General features: G+C 60.2%; 2 protein-coding genes across 9 annotated transcripts; one reads left to right on the forward strand and one right to left on the reverse strand.

Annotated features, from left to right (window-relative positions):
- Window positions 1–558: 558 nt before the first annotated feature.
- On the reverse strand, window positions 559–5852 carry PRRG2 (proline rich and Gla domain 2). 7 transcript variants are annotated; one of them, XM_062176333.1, is made up of 7 exons: window positions 5764–5852; window positions 4329–4472; window positions 4020–4195; window positions 3856–3895; window positions 2143–2278; window positions 1332–1478; window positions 559–1048 (listed from the first exon to the last, which is right to left on the reverse strand). In XM_062176333.1, exons 2-7 carry the CDS (start codon window positions 4411–4413, stop codon window positions 1030–1032), a joined length of 603 nt encoding a protein of 200 aa, XP_062032317.1. In that variant the 5' UTR covers window positions 4414–4472; window positions 5764–5852; the 3' UTR covers window positions 559–1029. The 7 variants fall into 7 exon arrangements, with proteins under 7 accessions (XP_062032317.1, XP_062032322.1, XP_062032321.1 ...); XM_062176338.1 differs by having other exon boundaries at window positions 4329–4426; window positions 5764–5805; XM_062176337.1 differs by having other exon boundaries at window positions 4329–4439; window positions 5764–5779.
- Window positions 5830–25077, forward strand: NOSIP (nitric oxide synthase interacting protein). 2 transcript variants are annotated; one of them, XM_062176319.1, is made up of 10 exons: window positions 5830–5919; window positions 20225–20269; window positions 20827–20896; window positions 21016–21121; window positions 21665–21746; window positions 22681–22840; window positions 22924–23042; window positions 23123–23310; window positions 23398–23506; window positions 23723–25077. In XM_062176319.1, exons 3-10 carry the CDS (start codon window positions 20827–20829, stop codon window positions 23792–23794), a joined length of 906 nt encoding a protein of 301 aa, XP_062032303.1. In that variant the 5' UTR covers window positions 5830–5919; window positions 20225–20269; the 3' UTR covers window positions 23795–25077. The 2 variants fall into 2 exon arrangements, with proteins under 2 accessions (XP_062032303.1, XP_062032304.1); XM_062176320.1 differs by lacking the exon at window positions 20225–20269 and having other exon boundaries at window positions 5835–5919.
- The last annotated feature ends 203 nt before the right edge of the window (window positions 25078–25280 follow it).

Raw genomic sequence — 25280 nt, forward strand, 5'->3', positions numbered from 1 at the left:
CCGGGAAGGCCCCGGGCGGGGGGGGGGGGAGGGAGGGGACAGGGGCGGAGGGGCGGGCAAGGGAGGGGGGGTGCAGCCGCTGAGCCAAGGAGGGGGGAAGGGGGTTCCCCCTGGAGGAGGGAAAGGGGGGTGGAGGGACCCCGCTGTCTCCGCCTTTGCCCCGGCGCTTGCTAGAGGGGGGGGGCGCGCGCTCGGGAGGGGGCGTCCCGGGCGCCCCGGGGTGGGTGCAGGCGCTGGGTGCTCGCTCTCTCGCCGCCGCCGCCGCCGCCGCCGCCGCCTCCGCTGCGCTCACGGTGCAGCCATCTTTGCACAAGGCGGCTGGGGGAGGGGGGAGGGGAAGGGGGGCGGGCGGCGGGGTGTCTGGCTGCGCTCCGCTTCCTCCCACAATCCCGTGCAAATGCAAAAAAAAAAAAAAAAAAAAAGCGAGCGAGCGAGAGGGACCGAGCGCTAGCTGGGCCTGGGGGTGTAAGCGCAGCGCTTGCTAGGAAAGCCGGCTCGGCCGCGCGCAAATGAGCCCGACAGTGCACTCAATTTTTAGTTTTATTTTATTTTTTTTGCATTGTTTCAGCTTTTTTGGGTCTCTTTCCCAAAGGATTTTATTTAAGAGAGCAGCTCACTCCAGCGCCCGGGTGTAGGGCCAGCGTCCCCACCGAGCACGCTTGCAAATGTGCCCCCCCCATCCTTTCTCGGGGTCGCAGAAGACACGCGCGGGCGTGCCCCAGGGCATGGGCGGGCGAGGGTCGGGTCCTACGTGCCCGCACGGGCCAGCCCGCGCCCCGAGTCCGGGCCTCCACGCGCGCATGCCTACCCCGCAGGCGGGGCTGGCGGTCGCCCCCAGAGTGAGGGGAGCGTGGGGGCCCGCACGGGCCGGGACGCGGGGACACGTGTGGCAGGGTGGGCCGCAGGCCGGACGACCCCTGCTCCCACCGCCCACCAAGCTCAGCTCCGCAGTCCGAGGGGCCCGGGGGACTTCCGGAATCCGGTGTGAATCGGGGGCACAGCTCGGGAAGTCCAGGCTGAAGCTGTTCTTCAGTGGGGCCTCCTAAGGCTGCGAGAGGAGGGGTGCAGTGGGGAGGCTGTTTTCCCCCCACCCCTCACCCAAGACCACTCCGACCCGCCCTTGGCGTCTCAGCCAATCCTGGACCCTCTGGGCGTAAGCCCCACCCTCCCACAAGGCTCCACAGGCCGGGCCACGCCCCTACAGACAATTGCACAGGGCCCCGCCCCCGCGCTCCGAGTCCGGCCCCAGGTAACAAGCCCCCAGTTCAAGCCCCGCCCCCGAGCCCACGCCTCCCCCTTGCACCCCGCCCCTGGGAAGCCCCGCCCCCTACCTGGTGTAAGGGGGCGGAGGTGCGTCGTGCACCCCGGAGGCGGCCAGTGCTTGCTCATAGGTGGGGAGACCTGGGGGTGGGGGCGGAGGAGGGGGCGTCGGCGGCTCCAGGGGGCTCAGAGGGTTGAGAGGGCTGATGAGCCCGGTTCTGGGGACACAAAAGGTGCGGTCAGCAGGGGAAACCTGTGGGACAGAGACTCAGGGAGAGACTAGTCTCCCACGGAGCACACAGGTGTGCCAGACACAGCAGAGTCACGGAGAGAGCCCTGCAGAGACAGACACACGGAACTCCGTGCATCCTTGCAGACAGGAAGACAGCTACGGTAGCTCCAGGGTCCCTAAGTCTCCTCTTAGAATCTACACATCCTCAAAGACCCCCAGACCCCCATCCTCTCAACACCTGCGCTCTCACCCTGAGACGTCATCAGCGGGAAAGATACCCCCCACCCTGTCTCCATGGAGACCAAGGTACCACCAAGGGCTCTCAAGTAACAGCCGGACTCCAAAGACAGCAAGGCGGCTGCACGTGTTGACAGGGCTCCCCCCATGAACCAGGTGCAGACAGACGCCAGCAAGCTCAGACTCACTGCCCACCACGCTGTCCTCAGGTGGGCACCTGCTCACGTCTCCTCGGGTCCACCCTCCCTCCCCTCCCCTGCCCTCTGCCTTCACTGGGCCTGGACCAAGGAGCTACCCCCCACCCAGAACCAGGCCACAGATGGGTGGGGGCATCTGGTGCCCTGTGGGCGTGGTCCTCCCGTGGGCAGGCGGCATTGGGTCCCCGGGGTCCCTCCTCCCTGAAGCCCCCTTACTCTTGGGGACAGGACTGCTGGCTTCGGCCGCGTCGGTAGTGCAGATACCAGAATGCTCCCAGGCCGGCCAGGACGATGAGCAGGAGGCCACAGGTCAGCCCCACTGCCAGGCCAGCCACGTCTATCCGTCCACGCCCTGGGTGGTGGTGGGGAGGGGAGTCATTGTCTTAGGGACTGCCACCCAACCCAACAACCCAAAATCCAAATTCTTTCCCCGTAAGAGAGGAGTGTGGGTTATGGAGCTAGGCAGGGCTGGGGCCGCTTCCCAGCCTTGCGACCTCGGGCAGGCCACCCAGCTCCCCCATCCCCCAACCCCTGTTACCCACCCTATAAGATGGAAACCATAACCTGCACCCTACAGGCTACGACTGACTGGTCAAGGGCCCGTGAGAACTTCCTCTGGGATGGGAAACACGGTAGCCATGCCCCATGACCGCGAAGACCCTCCGCCCTGCCCTCCGGACACGGGGTGGGTGAAATGCCCAAGAGCCAGGGCCACAGCCTCCAGGGCTAGTTGGCATTGAAGCCCAGGACACTGCCGGCTTTGAGAGCCCCAGTGCTGTGCGTGCCTCACTGAGCAAATGCTAGCACAGGCCAGCCGGCTAAATGCACCGTTCATGTCTGAAGTGAGCGTGAGGGCACACAGAGGGAGGGGGCGCCTGTGGTTGGGTCACACTGCCCAGCCTGGAGAGCGGCTCCTTTGATGGGGGCCTCGATCCTGAGAGCAGAGGAGAAACCGAGTCTTCTCCCTGGTATAGGCTAGGAAAGGTTCCTTGCACAAAGCAGGCACTTAGGGGCTGCCCTCCCCCTGATAGCTGATGTCTAGAACGCTGCAGCGATCCGAGACCTCCTGCCCCGGGAGAAGGGGGCACAGGGAGACCCCGGGCTCTGGGAAGCCTCGGGAGCTCTGGCATTGGGGTGTGTGTGTGTGTGTGCTCTCTTTAAGCCCCCTTGGCTAACAGCTGCATGGTTAGAAGGCAGGGGCCAGCCAGGCAGGTTTCAGGTGCATTCCAGGAGACGACAGGCCTCACTGAGCCTGCAGCACAAGGAGCTACCTCCCCTGAGAAACCAGGCTCAAACAGGAGGGGTCTAGCCCAGACTTAGGGGGGCCTGTTGCTAGGGTGCCTCCATCCCTAGCAACCAGGCCACAAGTGGGTGGGGCATCTGCTGCCCAGAGGAGCCCCCTCCAGTGGGCAGGAGGCCTTGGGTCCTGGAGCTAGGTGTGGTTGCTAGGGAGCCGGCCTCCCTAGCAACCAGGCTGGAGGCTTGGATGGGGCTGTGGGGGAGGGGGACCCAGCCAGGTAGTGCTCCGGGCTTCCTCTGTCTGGCCTGGCCAGGCCCCGTTGCTAAGGAGCAGCCCCCTTAGCAACACAGCTGCAGCCAAGACAGGGTTAGAGGGTGGGCAAACCGGGCAGGTGAGGGAGGCCTGGCTTCTTCCCCTGGCTCTGTTGCTAGGGAGCAGCCCCCCTAGCAACCAAGCTGCCATAGAGGCTGGGGTTGTGGACTTCAAAGAAGGGACTCAGGTGGGCTGCCCTCCTGAGCCCAAGGCTGTCAGTCACCCCGGTGGGAGCCCCGGGGCAGGGGCTCTGGGAGGGGACTGGAAGGGGGGGAGCAGATGCTTTAGTGCCTAATTTTGGGGGGGGGCGTCGGTTTGGCCTCCACGGGAAGGGGCCTCCGTAGCTGCACAGACAACAGGGCTTCTCCCCCACTCACCTCCTTTGCCATTGTAGATGTAGCTCTCCCAGAAGCGCTCCTTGGGAGAGAAGGGGGCACAGCCATGAGGCCCAGGCAGCTCTCCTGGATTTCCCGGGGGGGGGGGGGGGGTGGGGGGAGGAGTCGAGGACACGTCCCCCTCCCCCGCACCCCAGGGCCCTCACCGTCAGAGTGTTGTCCTCAAAGTACTCCCTGGCCTCTTCCCAGGAACACCTCTCCTCGTGACACTCTCGTTCCAGGTTCCCCGGTGTGAACAGCTCCAGGTCCCAGTGGTTGGCTCTGGGGATCCGCCTGCGGCTGGCCAGGAAGCGCTGGGCCTCTGGGGAGTCCAGGAAGACTTCTGGGCCCAAAGACAAGAGTAACAGGAAAACAGAGGGTCTCAGGGCCAGGGCCTTGAGGGGACCGAGGGCTTTGGGGTCCCGGGTCCTGACCCAGGGGCCACGGCAGATCCTGGTGTTTCTCTGACTACTCACCTTGGTCTTGCTCCTCGCTGGATGAAGGATCCAGGCAGGAGGTCAGCCCCATATACAGCAGCAGCAGAGAGGGGTGGCCTGTCATTGTCTGTGGACACCTGGAACCAGCCCCTGGTGAGCGAAGCAAGGTGTCCCCGGGGTCCCCTGTGGCCCAAGAATGCAAACAGCAGGCCCTAAGAAGCGGTCCCAAACCCGGTTTGCCTGCGTCGCCTCATTTTCGTTTTTGCCAAAACAGAACTATTATCACTCCCATTTCACAGATGGGGCACAGAGACCCAGTTTGCAGATGTCAGGGCCAGGTGTGAGGGGAGGCAGGGGGCTTCCAGGGGCTGGGAGGCTTGTCCTGCCCGTCCTCCAGCGAGTCTGCAGCACCCAGCACAGGGCTGGGCACACAGCAGGCCCCTGCCGATTGACTGGGGTACCTTCCTCCCGGGAGCTCCCACTTACACACTCTCCACACTCATTGCCACATCACCCACAGAGGGCAAAGGTCACAGCAGAGGCAGGAGCAGGGCCCTGTATTCTGGCGACCAAGGGCCCGCGAGGACCGGGACCCTGGGCCTTCGGTCCCCCATCTCTGGGTTTCGGGGTACCAGGGAGGAAAAGCCAGGACGCCTGGGTCCCCAGACCCGGCTCTGCCTCCAGGAGCCCTCACTTACCGGCCCAGACCTGTGAGGACCCGTCCAGGGCCGCCTCGGCCAGCTGGGAAGGGGGAGAAGAGAGGGGAGGGGAGGGGAGAGGGAGGAGGGGTGCTCCAGTCCCGGCTCCGGGCCCGATCCCGGTTTCAGGCAGAGGGGCGGGGCTAAGGATTACCTGCCCTGGGCGGGGCTCAGGTAAGGGACAAAGTATTTAAAGGGACCTTGGGATGGCGGGCCTAAGGGTGAGAGCCCCCGCGAGGAGCCGGGGTCTCCATCACCGTGGGGGCGCTTAGGGCTCTGGATCTGTGCCCCTCCCGCGGGCTCCCACCCCCACGTCGGCTCCGCCTCTCTGCAGGGAGCTAGCCTGGCCGAGCTGGGGAAATACCTGTGGGTCCCTAGACCCTGGAAAAGGGCGGGAACCGTATGCCTGGCCCCTGGATGGGCGGCGCTGGGGGGAATCCGCGCTTCCTGAGGGGCTGCCATGGCTATGACTCCCGGTCTCAACTGTCTATAAAATGGGGAGACTGCCTCCCTTCTCAATGGTCTCAATGAGACCGCAAGAAGAATGGATAGTATACTCGGGGAAGTGGGCATTGCATTCCCTGGCGGGCGTATTTAGTCCTTAATCTCCATCTTAGAAAGACTCAACAAGCCTGGGAATCAGGCAGGAAACCGTCCGCCCTGGGACATGCCTAGTACATACTAAGCGTTCGCCCGTCACACCCGTTTGATCAACCGGAACCTTCGAGTTGCTCCTCTCGTTTCCGGAGGGAGGAGAAGACGAAGAGAGAACTTACCTAGGCAGGCGTACGGCCTCCGCAACTAGGGGCAGCTCTACATCCGGTCGCTTCTGCCGGGCGGAAGTGGATGCGGCGGAGGGGGAAAACAGTGCTCTTTTCCGGTGTAGGGGCACAGTTGAGGAGGCGACCGGGGACCGAGGCGTCGTTCGGGAGGTGAGTTCCAGGTGGCGGAGGGGCAGTGGTGTTGGGATCGGCCCCTCGCGGGCCAGCGGCCTACGGTCTTGAGGGAGCCGGGGGCGCGGTCTCCGTGGCCGCCTTTCCTGTCAATCATGAATAAAGCTCGCGGGGCGTCGCTGGTTTGGCGCCGGACTACATCTCCCGGCGGCCCCTGCCGGTGGCCGGCGGTGGGGCTGGGGTCCCCGGGGAAGGGGGCGCCGGACCCCGGGGGCGGAGGGTGGGAGCTGAGGAAGCGGGAGGCTCGCGGCCGCCGCGTGCCGGGGCGGCGGTGCACGGCGCGGGCCCGGGCAGCGCGTTCTCGGGGTTGGGGTCTCACGGTTGTGGGGTTCGCGTCCTGATTCGGGGCGATCGTGGGCCTCTCGGGGGATGCTTGCGGCGGTTGTGTTAGGAAAACGTCCCAACTTGCGTAAAGAGAGACTTCCGAGGGAGTGCCTGCCGCCCAGATGGGCCAGTTTTTTTTTTATTTTTATTTTTATTTTTTGCCATACTTGCTGAATTTTTTAAAGCATCGTCGTCCTGGACGTTTCGCCCCTCACTACTGCCGCACTCGCGGGGAGAGGTGTTCTTACGGGGTTATCGTGCGTAATACGTGGTCCGTGTTCAGATCCAGTGTCTCAGAAACACTTGTGTTTTAAAGTTTGTTTTTTATTCGGGAGGCAAAGGCACAGACAGCTCCCATCTGCTGCTCACCCACCGAATGCCCACAGCAGCTGGAGCTGGGCCACCTGGAAGCCGGAGCTCACCTGCGCCCCCCACGTGGGTGACAGGGGCCGGGCCGTCGCCTGCTGCCCAAGTGGACAGGCGGGGCTTGATCTGTGTCACAGCGCTTGCCCCTAAAAGGGTTTTATTTTGGACATTTTTTTTGCCATTGGTTTCTTTTGAATCAGGGTCCAGTCAAGTGAGTGCTGTCTCTGAAATCTTGCTTTTTTTAAAGATTTAAAAGTCAGAGTTACAGAGGCCGGCGCCGTGGCTCACTAGGCTAATCCTCCGCCTTGCGGCGCCGTCACACCGGGTTCTAGTCCCGGTCAGGGCACCGGATTCTGTCCCGGTTGCCCCTCTTCCAGGCCAGCTCTGCTGTGGCCAGGGAAGGCAGTGGAGGATGGCCCAAGTGCTTGGGCCCTGCACCTGCATGGGAGACCAGGATAAGCACCTGGCTCCTGCCATCGGATCAGCGCGGTGCACCGGCCGCAGCGCGCCAACCGCGGCGGCCATTGGAGGGTGAACCAACGGCAAAGGAAGACCTTTCTCTCTGTCTCTCTCTCTCACTGTCCACTCTGCCTGTCAAAAAAAAAAAAAAAAATTAAAAAAAGTCAGAGTTACAGAGAGAGAGAGTCAGAGAGAACGTGCACTCTCTTACCCACTGGGTCCACAGTGGCCCAGGCTGGTCCGGGGGTGGCAGTGGCCCACGCACCTGGGCCATCGCCATCGTCTGCCGCCTTCCAAGGTGTGTTAACACAGCCAGATCGGAAGTGGAGCAGTGGGGATTGGGAGGAGCGCTTGTATGGGGTGGGGGCGTCGCTGGCAGCGGCTTAACCTGCTGAACCACAGTGTTGCCCCCTAATTTGGAGCAGTTCCTCCATGCTTTTCGTTTTTTTTTTTTTTTTTTTTTTTTTTTACTTGAGAGCCACATATATACCCAGAGAGAGAGAGAGAGAAAAACGCTCCCATTTGCTGGTTCACTCCCCAAATGCCCACAATAGCTGGCTTGCATTACCCAAGGGCCACAGCCAGCGCTGGACGAGGGCTGGAGCTGGGAGCCAGGACCTCAAGCCATCGCCTGCCACCTTCCAGGGTGCACATGAGCAGGAAGCTGGATCCAGAGCAGAGCAGGGACTCGAACCCGGGCACTCCCATGGGGGGTGCAGCCATCATGAGCAGGAGGCCAAATGCCCACCCCTTCATCACCTTCATGGCTGAATCATTTCCTGTTGTGTGGGACATACTGACGCCTGTTGTGTGGGATACACTGATGGCTGTTGTGTGGGAGATACTGACGGCTGTTGTGTGGGATAGACTGACGCCTGTTGTGTGGGATACACTGACGGCTGTTGTGTGGGAGATACTGACGGCTGTTGTGTGGGACAGACTGACGCCTGTTGTGTGGGAGATACTGACGGCTGTTGTGTGGGATAGACTGACGGCTGTTGTGTGGGATAGACTGACGGCTGTTGTGGGACATACTGACACCTGTTGTGTGGGATATACTGACAGCTGTTGTGTGGGACAGACTGACGCCTGTTGTGTGGGATAGACTGACGCCTGTTGTGGGACATACGCCTGTTGTGTGGGAGATACTAATGGCTGTTGTGTGGGACAGACTGACGCCTGTTGTGTGGGATAGACTGATGGCTGTTGTGTGGGAGATACTGATGGCTGTTGTGTGGGAGATACTGACACCTGTTGTGTGGGATAGACTGATGGCTTGTTGTGTGGGAGATACTGACGCCTGTTGTGTGGGACAGACTGACGCCTGTTGTGTGGGATAGACTGACGCCTGTTGTGTGGGAGATACTGATGGCTGTTGTGTGGGATAGACTGATGCCTGTTGTGGGACATACTGACACCTGTTGTGTGGGATATACTGACAGCTGTTGTGTGGGAGATACTGACGCCTGTTGTGGGATATACTGACGGCTGTTGTGGGATAGACTGATGGCTGTTGTGTGGGAGATACTGATGGCTGTTGTGTGGGACAGACTGACGCCTGTTGTGTGGGATACACTGATGGCTGTTGTGTGGGAGATACTGATGGCTGTTGTGTGGGAGATACTGACGCCTGTTGTGTGGGATAGACTGACGCCTGTTGTGGGACATACTGACACCTGTTGTGTGGGAGATACTGACAGCTGTTGTGTGGGATAGACTGACGGCTGTTGTGTGGGATAGACTGATGGCTGTTGTGTGGGAGATACTGATGGCTGTTGTGTGGGAGATACTGACACCTGTTGTGTGGGATAGACTGATGGCTTGTTGTGTGGGAGATACTGATGGCTGTCGTGTGGGACAGACTGACGCCTGTTGTGTGGGATAGACTGACGCCTGTTGTGTGGGAGATACTGATGGCTGTTGTGTGGGATAGACTGATGCCTGTTGTGGGACATACTGACACCTGTTGTGTGGGATATACTGACAGCTGTTGTGTGGGAGATACTGACGCCTGTTGTGGGATATACTGACGGCTGTTGTGGGATAGACTGATGGCTGTTGTGTGGGAGATACTGATGGCTGTTGTGTGGGACAGACTGACGCCTGTTGTGTGGGATACACTGATGGCTGTTGTGTGGGAGATACTGATGGCTGTTGTGTGGGAGATACTGACGCCTGTTGTGTGGGATAGACTGACGCCTGTTGTGGGACATACTGACACCTGTTGTGTGGGAGATACTGACAGCTGTTGTGTGGGATAGACTGACGGCTGTTGTGTGGGATAGGCTGATGGCTGTTGTGTGGGAGATACTGATGGCTGTTGTGTGGGAGATACTGACACCTGTTGTGTGGGATAGACTGATGGCTTGTTGTGTGGGAGATACTGATGGCTGTCGTGTGGGACAGACTGACGCCTGTTGTGTGGGATAGACTGACGCCTGTTGTGTGGGAGATACTGATGGCTGTTGTGTGGGATAGACTGATGCCTGTTGTGGGACATACTGACACCTGTTGTGTGGGATATACTGACAGCTGTTGTGTGGGAGATACTGATGCCTGTTGTGGGATATACTGACAGCTGTTGTGGGATAGACTGATGGCTGTTGTGTGGGAGATACTGATGGCTGTTGTGTGGGACAGACTGACACCTGTTGTGTGGGATACACTGATGGCTGTTGTGTGGGAGATACTGACGCCTGTTGTGTGGGACAGACTGACGCCTGTTGTGTGGGACAGACTGACGCCTGTTGTGTGGGATAGACTGACTCCTGTTCTGTGGGAGATACTGACGCCTGTTGTGTGGGATAGACTGATGGCTGTTGTGTGGGATACACTGACGGCTGTTGTGTGGGATAGACTGACGCCTGTTGTGGGACAGACTGACAGCTGTTGTGTGGGACAGACTGACGCCTGTTGTGTGGGAGATACTGACGCCTGTTGTGTGGGACAGACTGACGCCTGTTGTGTGGGACAGACTGACGCCTGTTGTGTGGGACAGACTGACGCCTGTTGTGTGGGACAGACTGACGCCTATTGTGTGGGATAGACTGACGCCTGTTGTGGGATATACTGACGCCTGTTGTGTGGGATAGACTGACGCCTATTGTGTGGGACAGACTGACGCCTGTTGTGTGGGATAGACTGATGGCTGTTGTGTGGGAGATACTGACGCCTGTTGTGGGATATACTGACAGCTGTTGTGGGATAGACTGATGGCTGTTGTGTGGGAGATACTGATGGCTGTTGTGTGGGACAGACTGACGCCTGTTGTGTGGGATACACTGACGCCTGTTGTGTGGGAGATACTGACGGCTGTTGTGTGGGACAGACTGACGCCTGTTGTGTGGGAGAGACTGACGCCTGTTGTGTGGGAGATACTGACGGCTGTTGTGTGGGAGAGACTGACGCCTGTTGTGTGGGACAGACTGACGCCTGTTGTGTGGGAGACACTGACGCCTGTTGTGTGGGAGATACTGACGGCTGTTGTGTGGGACAGACTGACGCCTGTTGTGTGGGAGAGACTGACGCCTGTTGTGTGGGACAGACTGACGCCTGTTGTGTGGGATGACTGACGCCTGTTGTGTGGGAGATACTGACGGCTGTTGTGTGGGAGAGACTGACGCCTGTTGTGTGGGACAGACTGACGCCTGTTGTGTGGGAGAGACTGACGCCTGTTGTGTGGGACAGACTGACGCCTGTTGTGTGGCATAGACTGACGCCTGTTGTGGGATATACTGACAGCTGTTGTGTGGGATGTATACCAGCCATTGGCTGATGGACATTTGAGTAGTTTCCACTTCTTATCTTACAGATAATGCTACTATGAACTCTCGTGTGCAAGCTTTTGTTTGGACAGTGTTTTCATTTCTTTAAGATTTGTTCATTTCATCTGTATATTTATTTGAAAGGCAGAGAGAGAGAGAGAGAGGGAAAGGGAGGGACAAAGAGAGAGATCTTGCACCTGATAGTTCACTCCCCAAAAGCCCACACCAGCCAGTGCTGGGCCAGGACAAAGCCAGGAGCTCCATCTGGGTCTCCTGCATGGGTGGCACGGATCCCAGCACTTCACTCACTGCCTTCCGGGCACGTTAGCAGGAAGCGGGGTTGGAAGTGGAGGGGACTTGAGTCGGCGCTCACACGGGATGCGGCGTCCCAAGTGCAGCTCAGCCCCCCGTGCCACGGTGCCCGCCCCTGGTTTTGATCCTACGTAATCAATCATCGTAGAGGCTGTGAACAGGTGTCTCATTGTGGTTTTGATTGAACATCCTTAACGAGTAACTTCTTGCATGGCTTCTCAGGTGCTTATTGGTCATTTGTATGTCTTTGGTGAAATGTCTGCTTCAATTCTTGCCCTTTTTTTTTTTTTTTAAATTGAGTTGTCTTTGGATTATTGAGGGTTTTATTCTTTCTTTTTTATTTATTTGAAAGGCAAAGTTACAGAGAGCGAGAGGGAGAAAGTTATTTTCCATCCACGGTTCACTGCCCAAATGGCCGCAACAGCCTGGACTAAGCCGGACGGAAGCCAGGAGCCAGGAGCTTCGTCTGGGTCTCCCACATGGGCGCACCTGGGCCGTCCTCCGCTGCTTTTCCCAGGTGCACTAGCAGGGAGCTGGATCAGAAGTGGAGCAGCTGGGACTGGAACCAGTGCCCATATGGGATGCCGGCACTGCAGGTGGCAGCTTAACTCCTTACGCCACAGCGCCGGCCCCGCGTTGTACATTTTTTATATATTCTGGATAGAATTCCTTTGTCAGAGGTCTGATGTTTGCAGCTGCCACCTTTTTGTACAGTCTGCAAACTAAGAATGGCGTTCAACATTTTTAAATAACCAGGAAAAATCGGAAGAATACATCTCGTGACCTGTGACAATGTGTGACTCGGGTCAGACAGGTCGAGTCTCATTGGAACTCGCCCATTCGTTTGTGGCAGAGGTGAGCAGCTCCTACAGGGGCTGCAGCCTGAAGGGGAGGATATTCGCCAGCTAACCTCTTTTTCCGTCCGTCTGCTGTATTCCCTGGCTGCCTAGAATCAGGAAATTGGATCCAAAGGCTTGAATAAGTGTGGGCGCGGCCGATTCAGGATGGTCAGTTCAGGGCTTGTGCCTTGGCCGTGCAGTGCCCGGTTTTCCCATTTCAGGCATGGTTGGGATTTCTGATGAGTCCCCGCCCCCATTCACGTGTGGGAGGCCTGCAGGTGTATGGGGTGGGGCCCCGACCTGAGGCTTGGTGGGAGGAAGGGGAGGAAGCGAGCCCTTGCCGTGCCCTCCCCCCCCCCCCCCCCCCCCCGTGCTGGACTGCTAGGCTGCAGGGCCGTGAGGAAGTGCGGTTTTGCTGTCCCAGCCATCCAGCTCGTGGTGTTTGGTTCCGGCGGCCTGCGCAGGCTGAGACAGGTGGGCGCTGCTGAGCGCAGCTGTGATGAACCTGTGTTTTCCCCCTCCCCAGAAGCCAGGATGAGCCCCGGTGAATGCCCCCTGCCTCCGTGGCATCACCAGCCCCCCGCCTTCGCGGCATCACCAGTCCCCCGCCTTAGCGGCATCACCAGCCCCCCGCCTCCATGGCATCACCGGCGAGGCCTGGCTCAGCTTTGTCAGGGGCTGCCAAGGGGCAGCTTCCCATCCTGCCATTTCTCCTGCTCTCACGCCCTGAGCAGTTTGCTTTTTATCCTGAGCCATATCTGAGTAGTAGTTACAAAGAGTGACTTAATCCACTCTCCTTTCTTTAAAAAAAAAAAAAAAAAAAAAGATGAATTGGTTTATGTATTTGAAACCGAGCGAGCACACCTTCCATCTGCTGGTTCACTCCCAAATGGCCACAGTGGCCAGGGCTGGGCCTGGCCAACGCCAGGAACCTAGGACTCCATCAGGGTCTCCCATGTGGGTGACAGGGACCAGAGCCCTTGGGCCATCCTTTGCTGCTTTCCCGGGTGCATTAGCAGGGAGTTGGATATGAAGTGGAGCAGCTGGGACCTGAACCGGCTTCTCTGTGGGGTGCTGGAATCCTAGGTGGTGGCTGAACCAGCCGACACCTCCCCGCTCCCCTGGTTCTGTTTTGAGACGCTCCCTGGGCTAGTGTGGAAAGAACTGACTGAACGAGAGATCTGTCTCTCTGTTTTCCCACCTGGAGGAAGGGGAGAAGCGGCCTGGGTGTGACCCCTCGGGGCTGGAGGATTCCCAGGTGCTGTGATGGCTTTGTTCCCAGTGCTTCTGCCCGGTGATTGGTTCATTGATCTCCAGCCTCTCCCTGCCCTGGGGTGGGAGGCTGCTAACTGATCCTGTCAGGCACCGGGCAGTACCAGGACCCAAACTGAGTCACCATGCCAGGCCGCTTCTAGGGCTCCCGGTCTGAGGGGTAGAGGAGGGCAGGGCTGTGAGAGAGCCTCTCGGGGCAGGGGCAGGTACAAGAGCTACCTCGGGCCGCTGGGTCAGTCACCCCAGAGCAGGAGGGCAGGACCAGTCCCTGAGGCTGCCTTGGGAGGGGGGCAGCTGATGGTCAAGGCCACAGACTCCCGGGCTGCCTGATTGGCTGTGTGGAACCTTGGACCCCTCCCCGGGCAGGTTTCCTCATTTGTAGCAAAGGCTTGGGTGGCTTCGCTCCCATACAGCAGGGTCCTGCTGAGTGTAGGTCACCCTCTGGCCCCTGGAGTGGCTTGCAGGGCTCCGTGTGACACTCGCCACTTTGCTGTTCTCAGGAGGTCTGTGCATTCTTCAGGTTTAGGAGGAAGCCCCCCCCCCCCAAGGCTCGGGACTGAAATAAACCAACTGTGGGGAGAGGGTGCGGGCTGTGCGCAGCCGCTGGACATGGAGGAGTCCACGCCGCCCTTGGCCTTGGCGTCAGGGCTCCTGCTTCTTAGCGCAGTGCCCCGGCCACCACCCAGGGTCAGCCGCCGGACACCTCGTGGTGTTCGGCTCAGGGACTGCCTCTGATTTGTACTTCATTTTAGCTTGTTTGAATCTGAACATTCACTGATGTTTGATTCAGTTACTGGGAAACTTTTTAAGAAAGATTTATTTATCTACTTGAAAGGCAGAGAGACAGAGAGAGCTTCCAACTGCTGGCTCACTCCCCAGATGGCCACACAGCCAGGGCTTGGCCAGACTGAAGCCAGGAGCCAGACACTTCGTCCAGGTCTCTCACATGGGTGCAGGGGCCCATTCCCCACGGCTTACCCAGGCAGAAATCTGTGTGCGCACACGCATACTTGTAAACTCTCTGAATCCTAAATACAGATCAAGTGTTGTCGATGAAAATTTAGCGCCTGAATTGTTGAGATGTCCTAAAAGAATAAACTATCCTGGACCTCAGAGACCTTGTGTGGCGAAGCCGACGGGCTGGGCTTTCTCCTCAGGTTGGGACTTTCCTGGGAGGACCGGCAGGTGTCACCTGGTTCTCAAGGCGGGCCTAGAGCCTGGTGCTCAGCTTCCATCCGGTTTTGCCTGTCCCCGCCCCCGTGAGGCGGTGGACACTAACAATGGCCCCTGCTCTGTGGCTGTTTCCTCTGGAGGTGCTGTGACAGCAGGTGGCACCAGTCCCGGGTTCTGTTCTGTTTTGAAGCCGCCTCACTGAGGACAACACAGTCTAGTGTGCGAGAGCTGTGCTTCCGGGAGTGTCGAAATCCTGGCCCGCCACCTGCCAGCCCTTCCACCCTCGGCCAGAGCTGCGCACACTTTTTGGGCTTGGGACCATCAAAGTCATTGCGGACACAAGAGCTTTTGTTTATGTGGGTTCTTTTTTTTTTTTTTTTAAGATTTATTTATTTTGAGAGACAGAGAGATACAGAGAGTCCTTCTTTTCACCGGATCACTCCCCAGAAGGCTGCAATAGCCAGGGCTGGGCCAAGCTGGAGCCAAGAGCCAGGAACTTCTTCCGGGTCTCCCATGTGGGTGGCAGGGGCCCAACATCTGCTGCTTTCCCAGGCCGTAGCAGAGAGCTAGATCAGAAGTGGAGCAGCCGGGACACAAACCAGCCCCCATATGGAATGCTGGCACTGCCAGCGGCTTTACCCGCTATGCCACAGCTCTCGCTTTCCATCCAGCTCCCTGCTAATGTGCCTGGGAAGGTAGCTGAAGATGGCCCAAGTGCTTGGGCCCCTGCACCCACATGGGAGGCCAGGTGGAGTTCCAGGCTCCTGGCTTTGGCCCAGCCCAGCTCTGGCTGTTACCGCCATTTGGGGAGTGAACTAGTAGATGGAAGATCTCTCTCTCTCTCTTCACTCTAACTGCCTCTCAAATAAATAAAATAAATCTGTTAAAAAAGAAAAGAGCCTGCGCTGTGGCGCAGCGGGTAAAGCCGCCGCCTGCACTGCTGGCATCCCATGTGGGCGCCGGTTTGAGTCCTGGCTGCTCTACTTCTGATCCAGCTCTCTGCTATGGCCTGGGAAAGCAGTGGAGGATGGCCCAAGTGCTTGGGCCCCTGCACCTGTGTGGGAGACCCGGAGGAGGCTCCTGACTCCTGGCTTTGGATTAGTTCAGCTCTGGCTGTTGCAGTCATTTGGGGAGTGAACTAGTGGATGGAAGACCTCTCTCTCTCTCTCTCTCTCTCTCTCTCTCTCTCTCTCTCTGGCTCTGCCTCACTCTGTAATTGTCTGTCAAATAAAAATAAATAAACCTTTAAAAAAAAGAAAGAAAAGAATGCGCAGCGCATGCCCAGTCCCCTTCAGCTCCAGCACGTACCCCCGCCCCCTGGTCCATCCATGATAGAGTCTGGGAGATTCCACAGACGCTCCTGGGGGGATGGGGAAAGCAGCCCTGCAGGCTTGTTGTGGAAGCATCTTGGGGCCCCTCGAGTCCCTGGACCTTACTCTGCCAGCCCTGCTGCGGGTGACCCACGCGCGAGGTAGGATGGCCACTGGACAGGCCCCGAGGTGACAGGCGGGGGACTGATGACCCTGGGGGCTCCAAGAGTGGTCAGGGCCCAAGCACTGTTGCTTGTGACGATTCTGGCTGTCGCCAGGGAAGTGAAGAAGTGCCCCCTCCATGGCCCTTCCTCCCACTTCTGGGGGAGCGTCTTTGTGTCCACTCTTGGCCCCGGACACCCACCCGGTGTCTGGGCTGGGAGAGGCACCCGTGCCACATACCACAGAGCGTCAGGCAGTTGATGACTAAGAATAGAGCAGGGATCCTGCCCACGAGGTCAGTGCGACCTTCAGGAGTGGCAGGGGGGCTGGGGCCAGCCGGTGGCAGGTGAGTGAGGGAAGTGGCAGGTGTTGGACACTTATTCTAGAAGCTTGGGGTGGGGCAGAGTGGGGGCAGGGCCTGGCAGGCGAGGGAGCGTAGGCCCTGTCTGCCAGCAGGCTGTGTTTGCTACAGGGGCACACTGGCTGCGAGGGGAAAGAGGGGGTCTTTCCAGGGTGGGGGGAACGTTCTGCCCTTCTGCTGGGTTGGTGGTTCCCCGGGTTTGTGCTTTCCAATCTGAATACTAAAAACCAAAGCACTCCCCAGAAGTGCCAGTAGGGGGCGAGAAAGCGCTGCGCTCAGAGGCCGTGGCTGAAGTTCTCAGTGTGAAAGGCGAGGTTTTTACAGAGCCCAGAAGGGCGCCGTGGAGGCGGAGTTGCTCTTTACATCCATGGGGCAAGGGGCTGCTCCCCACCCCCACGTTTCTGGACCCTGCCTGCCGCCGGAGGGCAGGAAGGAATCTTTGCTGAAGGCCCCGGGCCAGAGCGCACAGCACTCCGTCCCATGCCGGTGCCCCGTTCTCACCAAGAGAAACTGAGACTTCATCAGCCCGGGCAGAGCTGCGCTGCCCACACCTCCGTGTGTGGACCCGCGGTACCTCTCCTTTGTTCATTCTTTTTTCGAAAACAATGTTTATTTACTGATTTGAAATGCACAGAGACAGAGAGACCATCCATCCGCTGGTTCCCTCCCCGAATGGCCGAGCTAAGCCAGGACCAGGGATGCCTCAGGGCTCCCGGCGTGGGTGGGCCGCCGTTGCTGCTTCGCAGGGACGTTAGCACAGCCAGGGCTGGAACCGGCGCTCCTGTGCCACGGCACGAGCTCCCTGCACGTTCTGTGCATCTCTGTCTCCCACTCGTCCCCTCTCAGGTCCTCTCCCCCAGCATGCACCAGGGCCACCACACTCTGCTGTCCCTCCTCCCAGGAGGACACCAGTGGCCTCTGGCTCCCCACCACTGCCAGGGGCCCTGCTGCGGCCGTCCTTGGGCACGGTCCCTCTCTCTCTCCTTTCCCGGGGAAGAGAAGGTGCGCCTCTCTCGGTAGCCTTGCTGGACTGACGTGTTCCTTCGGCCTCTCTAGTGCCCTTTGCTGATCTCTCTGGGAGCAGCTGTTTCTCCCTCTCTGGGTTGGCCGGCATTCCACGTGTGGTCAGTTCCCCTGAAACGCTTGGGCTGAAAAAGCAAGTGCATCCCAGTGCAGTTCATATATCCGGGGACAGTCTGGGCCCTGGAGACCCACTGCACATCTCCTTGGGAAGGACAGGGCGGCTCCAAACCTGCACAGCCGGAAGGCGCAGGGTGCACACAGGCACCTGTGGGGGGGGACCACACCCATCCACTTCTGGTTCTAGAACTTCCCCTCTGATTTCAGATAAGCCGCCTCCCACCACCTCAGTAGCTCACAGGGTGCCTCCGGCCTCAAGTCTGTCCTGGCCAAGTACTGAACCACTTGGAGTCTGTAGCTGTGGACATGTGGGTCCCACAATACTTCTGCACCTGAATACGCTTGTATTTCAATACCATTTTCCACAGTCATTTTCAAGTACCCTTGTATTTCTTAGCTCTTTAGTATATTTAAACCATGCTCTCTATTTTTTAATTAGGTTCTAATGTGTCTCTTTAAAAAAAAAAAAATGTTTAGAGGCCAGCATTGTGATGCAGTGGGTTAAGCTGCTGCCTGTGGTGCCAGAGCCTCTTATATGGGTAGTGGTTGGAATCCCAGCTGCTCCACTTCCAATCCAGCTCCCTGCTAATGTGCCTAGGAGGGCAGTGGAGGATGGCCCAGATGCTTGGGGCCCTGCACCCATGTGGGAGACCCGGAAGAAGCTCCTGGCTTCTGGCTCCTGGCTCAGCCTAGTCTAGCCCTGGCCATTGCAGCCATTTGGGGAGTGAACCAGTGGATGGAAGATATCTCTCTCTCTCTCTCTCTCTCTCTCTCTCTCTCTCTGTGTGTGTGTGTCTGTCTGTCTCTCTGTCACTCTCTCTCTTTGTCACTTGGCCTTTCAAATAAAATAAATCTTAAATTTTTTTATTGTTTTCATCTTATTTGAAAGGTGGGGTGGGGGAAAAGAGGGAGAGATGGAGAGAGAGATCTTCCATCCAGTGCTCACTCCCCAAATACCTCGCTGTAAGCCAGGAGTCCCGAATTCAGTTGAGTCTCTCACGTGGGTGCAAGGACCCAAGTACCTGGCCATCGTCTGCTGCCTCCCAAGGTGCGTTAGCAAGAGGCTGGATTGGCAGTGGAGCAGCCGGGACGCAGCCAGGCACTCCCCTATGGCATGCAGACGTCCCCCGCAGTGACTTAACCACTTCACCAAATGCCTACCTCCTCTTTTTTTAAAAAGGAATTTTTTTAAATTTAAATTTTATTTATCTGAGACACAGAGGAATTCCATCCAGGTCTCCCACAAGGGCCCCAAGCACCTGGGCCACCCTCCACTGCCCTCCCAGGTGCATCAGCAGGGAGCTGGATTGGAAGCGGAGCGGCCACGACTGGAACTGGCGCCCCTTCGGGATGCTGGCAGCACAGGCAGTGGCTTAGCCTGCTGCACAAAAGTTGGCTTCTAACGCCGTTAAGCATTTGTGCAGATTGTGGAACTTCATCTAAATGGAATCGGCCGGCAAGCCTCCCTCTGCGTCTGGTCTGTGGCCTGCGCGGCGCTTGTGCGATCCCCCGTGCAGTGGGTGTGGCGGCGGCTCGCGCTCTGTCCTTGCTGGCTGCTTCCACAGAGGAACGTGTCCCACGTTTCAGGCCGTCGGGAAGGTTCTGGTTTGTGATGTCTCCGTTATGAATGGCGCAGCTCTGAACGCCCGAGTGCATGGCCAACAGAGGGCCCCCCACCCCGTGAGGTGCACACGGAGGAGGGGACCTGCGGGCTCCTGGGGCTGGCATGTGCCAACGTCCTAGGCGTCGCCAGCTGCTTTCCGCGGTCACTACATCAGTCCAGCCCCGGCAGGGCGTGGGGGCTCCTTAGCTCCGTGTCCTCACCGCCACCCGCCTGGCTGATGGTGACCTTCCCCGTGGCGTCAGTGAGGTTCTGATTTGCATTTCCTTGATAGTTCGCTGTTGCTACCGGGACACATTACCACACGCGTGGTGTTGGCTGTGACACCTCGCGCGTCGTCTGCACAGTGCCTCTGTGTCCTTGTGAGAGAGTGCGAGTGAGCATGGCAAACTGTCAGTGTTGTTACGACGAGATTTGGCATCTCAGGAGCTCCCTGCACAGCTCGGCCGAGCACAGGGGTCGCAAGGGCTCTTTTCACCCTCAGAGCCTTGGGATCCTGGGAATTTAAAGTCTTTTTTTAAAAAAGATTTATTGGCCGGCGCCGCGGCTCACTAGGCTAATCCTCCGCCTTGCGGTGCCGGCACACCGGGTTCTAGTCCCGGTCGGGGCGCCGGATTCTGTCCCGGTTGCCCCTCTTCCAGGCCAGCTCTCTGCTGTGGCCAGGGAGTGCAGTGGAGGATGGCCCACGTGCTTGGGCCCTGCACCCGCAAGGGAGACCAGGAGAAGCACCTGGCTCCTGGCTTCAGATCAGCGCGGTGCACCGGCCGCAGCGCGCTACCGCGGCGGCCATTGGAGGGTGAACCAACGGCAAAGGAAGACCTTTCTCTCTGTCTCTCACTGTCCACTCTGCCTGTCAAAAAATTAAAAAAAAAAAAAAAAGATTTATTTATTTGATTTTCCAACTGCTGGTCTACTCCCCAAATGCCAGCAACAGCCAGAGCTGGGTCAAGGCAAAGCCAGGAGCCAGGTCCTCTATCTGGGTCTCACATGTGGGTGGCAGGGGTCCGAGTCCTTGAGCCATCCTCCCCTGCTTCCCAGGGGCGTTAGCAGGACGCTGGGCTGGAAGCGGAGTAGCTGGGACTCACACTGGCACTCCTGTGTGAGTGTGTTGGAAGTGGCAGCTTAACCCACTGAGAATTTGAAAAAAAAAAATGACTTCCTATCTATATTTTTTCTTGCAGAGAAATATAACAGAGTGATCACTAAAATATTTTTGACCACAAAAGGTAAAACATTAGGTTAAAAAACGGGTGGCAGGGAGGGAAGTGGAACAGAAATAAGAGTTCAAAGAACATAGTTACTTGCCTCGTGTTAACACAGAGATTCGCGTTTTTCACATGGGTGATGGGAGCGCTGAAATCATGTTATTTAAAGTGGGTCGGCTACATTTTCAAAGGCAGTATATAACTGTTGCTTTTTTAAAATGTTAGTTGTTGTGGAAATTGTATCCTTTGCAACTATTTTACATTGTAAATGTGAGATTGGTAGGACAAGTACATAATTTTACTCAGAATCCTTTTATGGGACCAAAAAAAAAAAAGCAGGCAGGCTGCTGAGCTGGCTCGCGTCGCCAGTCACTGGCCGAGGGGTCAGGGTGGGGGTTGCCCAGCCCCGGAGGGTCTCGGGGGGTTTCTTATCCCAAAAATGGGCTCCTGTGGTGGGCGTTTAGCTGTGAGCTGCCCCTGCCCGGCTGTCCATGGGGCTCAGCTGGGCTCCTTCCCCGCCCCTCCCTCCCCGCTGTCCGTGGGCTCGGCTGGGCTCCCACCACCCCCTCCTCCCCCAGATGACGCGCCATGGCAAGAACTGCACCGCAGGGGCCGTGTACACGTACCACGAGAAGAAGAAGGACACAGGTACGGGCGGCTGGGCGCGCGTGCAGGCCCTGGGCTCGACACAAGTGGGCACAGCCCCGGCCGACCCCCCCGCCGTGCCCGCGCCTCACCCCGCCGTGCCCGCGCCCGTGTCTCCCCAGCGGCCTCAGGCTATGGGACCCAGAACATCCGACTGAGCCGGGACGCGGTGAAGGATTTTGACTGCTGCTGCCTGTCTCTACAGCCCTGCCACGATCCTGTGGTCACGTGAGCTGCGGACGGGTGGGGGCTGCGAGGGGACAGCGCCCAGGGCCTGTTCCTTGGCCCTCGCGGGGGGTGTGGGGAGGGATCTGTCTGCAGTGGGGCGGAGGGCGCCGAGCACTGCCTGGGCTGGCCGTGTGTCCCACAGGAGCGTGATGACAGCAGATCGCTCCTCCCGGTCCCCAGCCACTGTCAGCTTCTTAAGGCGGCAGGACCCAGATTGAAATCAACAGCGGGAAAGGAGCGCGCGGGGCTGAGTGAGGAGACCGCTGGAGCTTCCGCGGCTTCTCCCAGCGCAGTCGTGTGGCCGCTGGCTTCTCCTGCAGCCCCCAGGGACGGCACCCGGGCCTCCGCGCCCAGGTCCCAGGGGACCGGCTGACCGCCGCGTGGCCGGCCTTCCTCTCCTCCCCTCCAGAGGTCGCCCAAGGGACAGGACATCCCAGGGCCTTCGAGGGCCCGTGCCCAGGGTTCGGCAGCCCAGGCCTGCGGGGAAGCCCTTGGGCGCCTGGGCCAGGGCCGGGCTCTCCTCATCCCGCCTTCCCTTGGCAGCCCCGACGGCTACCTGTACGAGCGCGAGGCAATCCTGGAGTACATCCTGCACCAGAAAAAGGAGATCGCCCGGCAGATGAAGGTGAGGGGGCGGGGCGGGGTAGGGGCGGCTCCCATGCTGAGCGCCCCTCGCCCTCCCGTCTCGTCTAGGTTCCTCTTCCGGCCCTCCGGTCTCCTCTCGGTTCCTCTTCCGGCCGGGCCTTTGCCGGGCTGTTCCCCTCCCACTACCCCTGGCGGATTTCAGCTGCTGTGTCCAGGGCCCCCAGGGCCTGCCCTAGTCACCCTCCCCTGGGCTGTGTCACAGCGGTAGCTGCTTGGGGCTGTCTGATGGGCTCCCCCCCAGGGGCGGGGCCGAGTGTTGCCCACCTTGCAGTCCTAGGCCCCTGGCAAAGACTTGCTGGATGAGTGGCCCTGTCTTCATTTCTCTGGGCCTCAGTTTTAGCATCTGTGAATGGGCTCCCAGGGCCACATTAGAAGGCACTGCAGGGCACGTGGGAGATGCACACAGTAAGAGTTCCCGAGGTGTTTACTCAGAGCCAGGCCCGGCCTCCAAGGACGAACCATCTGCATTTTGAGATCCACGCCTCTAAGAAGTCTTTGAAAAGGAGGTGGGAGTTAGGGAGACGGCCCGGGGGTTTCACCAGAGCAGACTTAGCTTCAAGTCTGTGCACAAAGTTTTCCCGGCACCCCCACAGACATGCACTCAGCACTCAGCGTGCCGGGCGCCTCCTCCACTGTGAGCCCATTTCACAGAGGGAGAAGCCGAGGCTGGGAGAGTTCCCTGCGGCCACGGCCAGCCGCGGAGGTGACGGAGTCGGGGCTTCCGCCCTGGCACTCGGGCTCTAGGGCGCGACGCCCAGTCCCGGACTGGCCCAGCGAGGGGTGCGTGGCGTCCTGAAGTAGGGGAGGGGGCGCAGATTCCGCCCCCCCCCCCCGCAGTGCCTCAGCGGCCTTCCCTGCCTGGGAACTGGGGAGTCTGCGGGCCTCAGCCTCTCGCGCCCTCGCCCTGCCCGCAGGCCTACGAGAAGCAGCGGGGCGCCCAGCGGGAGGAGCAGCGGCAGCTGCGGCGCGCGGCAGCGCAGGACCAAGTGCGGGGCTTCCTGGAGAAGGAGGCCGCCATCGTGAGCCGGCCCCTCAACCCCTTCACGTCCAAGGCCGCCGTGGGGCCCGGCACAGGTGGTGGGGAGTGGGCTGGCGGACGGGAGGAGCCCGAGCCCACGCTTCCCCGAGCCCGCACCCGAGCCCCGCCTTTCCCACAGAGGATGCGCAAGCGGGGCCCAGCGAGGGGCCCCCGGGCCAGGATAAGGAGAAGGCGCTGCCCAGCTTCTGGGTCCCGTCCCTGACCCCCGAGGCCAAGGCCACCAAGCTGGAGAAGCCGGTGAGAGGGGCCGCCCCTCGGTGTCCCCGCGCCCGGGCGTCCCCGCACCCCGCGCCCTGACCTGGCCTCCCCGCCCGCAGTCCCGCACCGTGACCTGCCCCATGTCGGGGAAGCCGCTGCGCATGTCCGACCTGACGCCCGTGCGCTTCACGCTGCTGGACGACTCGGTGGACCGCGTGGGGCTCATCACGCGCAGCGAGCGCTACGTGTGCGCCGTGACCCGCGACAGCCTGAGTAACGCCACGCCGTGCGCCGTGCTGCGGCCCTCGTGAGTGCCCGGGAGCCGGGGAGCCCGGGGTGTGGTGGGGGGCGGGCCGGGCCCTGACCTGCGACCCCGCCCTGTCCCGTCCCGCAGGGGGGCCGTGGTCACGCTGGAGTGCGTGGAGAAGCTGATTCGGAAGGACATGGTGGACCCCGTGAACGGAGACCGGCTCACCGAGCGCGACATCATCGTGCTGCAGCGGGTGGGCTGCGCCGGGCCTCGCCCGTGCCCCAGACTCTGCCCTCCTGGCCCGCCCCCTCCCCAAGGCCTCCGCCCTCCCCGGGCCCCGCCCCCCTCCACAGGCCCCGCCCCTGGCCACCGCGATTCCCCCCCCCAGTCATCTTGACCTGCGTAGGACCCTCCCTCCCGACCCCACATCACCCCGCCGCGCCCTCACCCCGCTCGTCTCCCTTCCCAGGGCGGCACCGGCTTCGCAGGCTCCGGGGTGAAGCTGCAGGCGGAGAAGTCGCGGCCGGTGATGCAGGCCTGAGTGCGTGGGGAGATCCACGAATAAACGGCCCGGAGCGCAGACGCGTGTGGCGCCTTTCTTTGCGGGCGGGACCCGAGGAGATGCCGGGGTGCCCCCTCGGAACCTGACCCCAAGGCGGATGCACGGCGTTGACCCCCGGGGGGAGCGGCCAGGCAGAAACCCACCCTGACCTCTGCCAGGACCCCGAGGCTGGCCGAGCCCCGGGCACCCGAGATGCCCCGGGAGATGCGCAGCTCTGGCCGGGTGCCCCTCCCGCGTGTCCGTCTCCCCTCGTGGGCCCCAGCAAGCCCCCGCCCACCGCTTTGTACCCAGTGCCCACGTCCCCGCCCGTGTTCCTGAGCGTCCCCGGCCGCGGGCTTTCCCGAGACGCCTCACCCACGCGAGTCCTTGCTGTGCTGTCCCAGCCCCGAGAGCCGCAGCCGCGTTCACGCGCGGCGCAGGACGCCCTCTCCGCCCCACTGGACACAAACGGGCCTCCGGGCATGGCCTGGCTGTCCCCCCCCCCTCCCCGAACTTAACTCCCACGCCTTTATTGGAAAACAGCCGGCCAGCCGTGAGGCGGGGCAGGCTCTGCTGTGGTCGGAGGCCTCGGCGTGACCGGCAGAGGAAGCGAGAGCGAAAGGAGCGGCGGGCGCGCTCCGCACAGCCCACTGCCCCAGCGGCAGCTGATGGGAGGTGTGGGTTCTAAGAAGGAGATGTAGCGGCCGGCGCCTGCTGTGCCCGCATCCCATGTGGGCATCAGTTCGAGTCCCGGCTGCTGCTCTTCCCATCCAGTTCCCTGTACCTGCGTAGGAGACCTGGGAGAAGTTCCTGCCTCCTGGCTTCAGATTGGTGCAGCTCTGGCCATTACGGCCAGTTGGGGAGTGAGCCAGCGGATGGAAGACCGCTCTCTCTCTCTGCCTCTCCTCTCTCTGTAACTCTTTCAAATCTTTTTTCAAAAGGGGGGGTGGATTCCGTCTGGAAAGGCAGACTGTAGGACCCACAGCGGATCTTTGGTCGCCCTGGAGGTGCGCGGTGTTCGCGGTGTTCACGGCGCGGGAGGACGGGGAGGGGCCCTGCTGGGTGTCCGCAGTGCCGGGTCTCTGATGCGCCTGGCAAAGCAGCAGAGGGTGGCCCACGTTCTTGGGCCCCTGAAGACTGGGATGGAGCTTCAGGCTTCTGACTTCAGCCTGGCCCAGCCGTGGCCACACCAGCAGATGGAAATCTCTATAGCTCCACTTTTCAAATCAATCAATCTTAAAAAAAATAATGAAATAAAGGTAATGCCTCGTGTGGGGTGCAACTCGGGTACTCGCCGGCGTCGTTCTCGGCGCCAGCCGCTAGGGGGCGCTGTGCGGAAGCCTGGGATTGCAGGTCCAGCACTGCCGCGGGGCCGCGGAGACGCCGGGAATTCGAACAATTCCGGAAGGGCGGGCACTGGAAGCGGCAGGACACTCAGAGGGGGCGGGGTGGGGCGCCGGGCGCAGGTCCAGTCCCCCCCCCCCCC

This window comes from Lepus europaeus, chromosome 19, assembly GCF_033115175.1.
Source record: "Lepus europaeus isolate LE1 chromosome 19, mLepTim1.pri, whole genome shotgun sequence".
Lineage (NCBI taxonomy): Eukaryota > Metazoa > Chordata > Mammalia > Lagomorpha > Leporidae > Lepus > Lepus europaeus.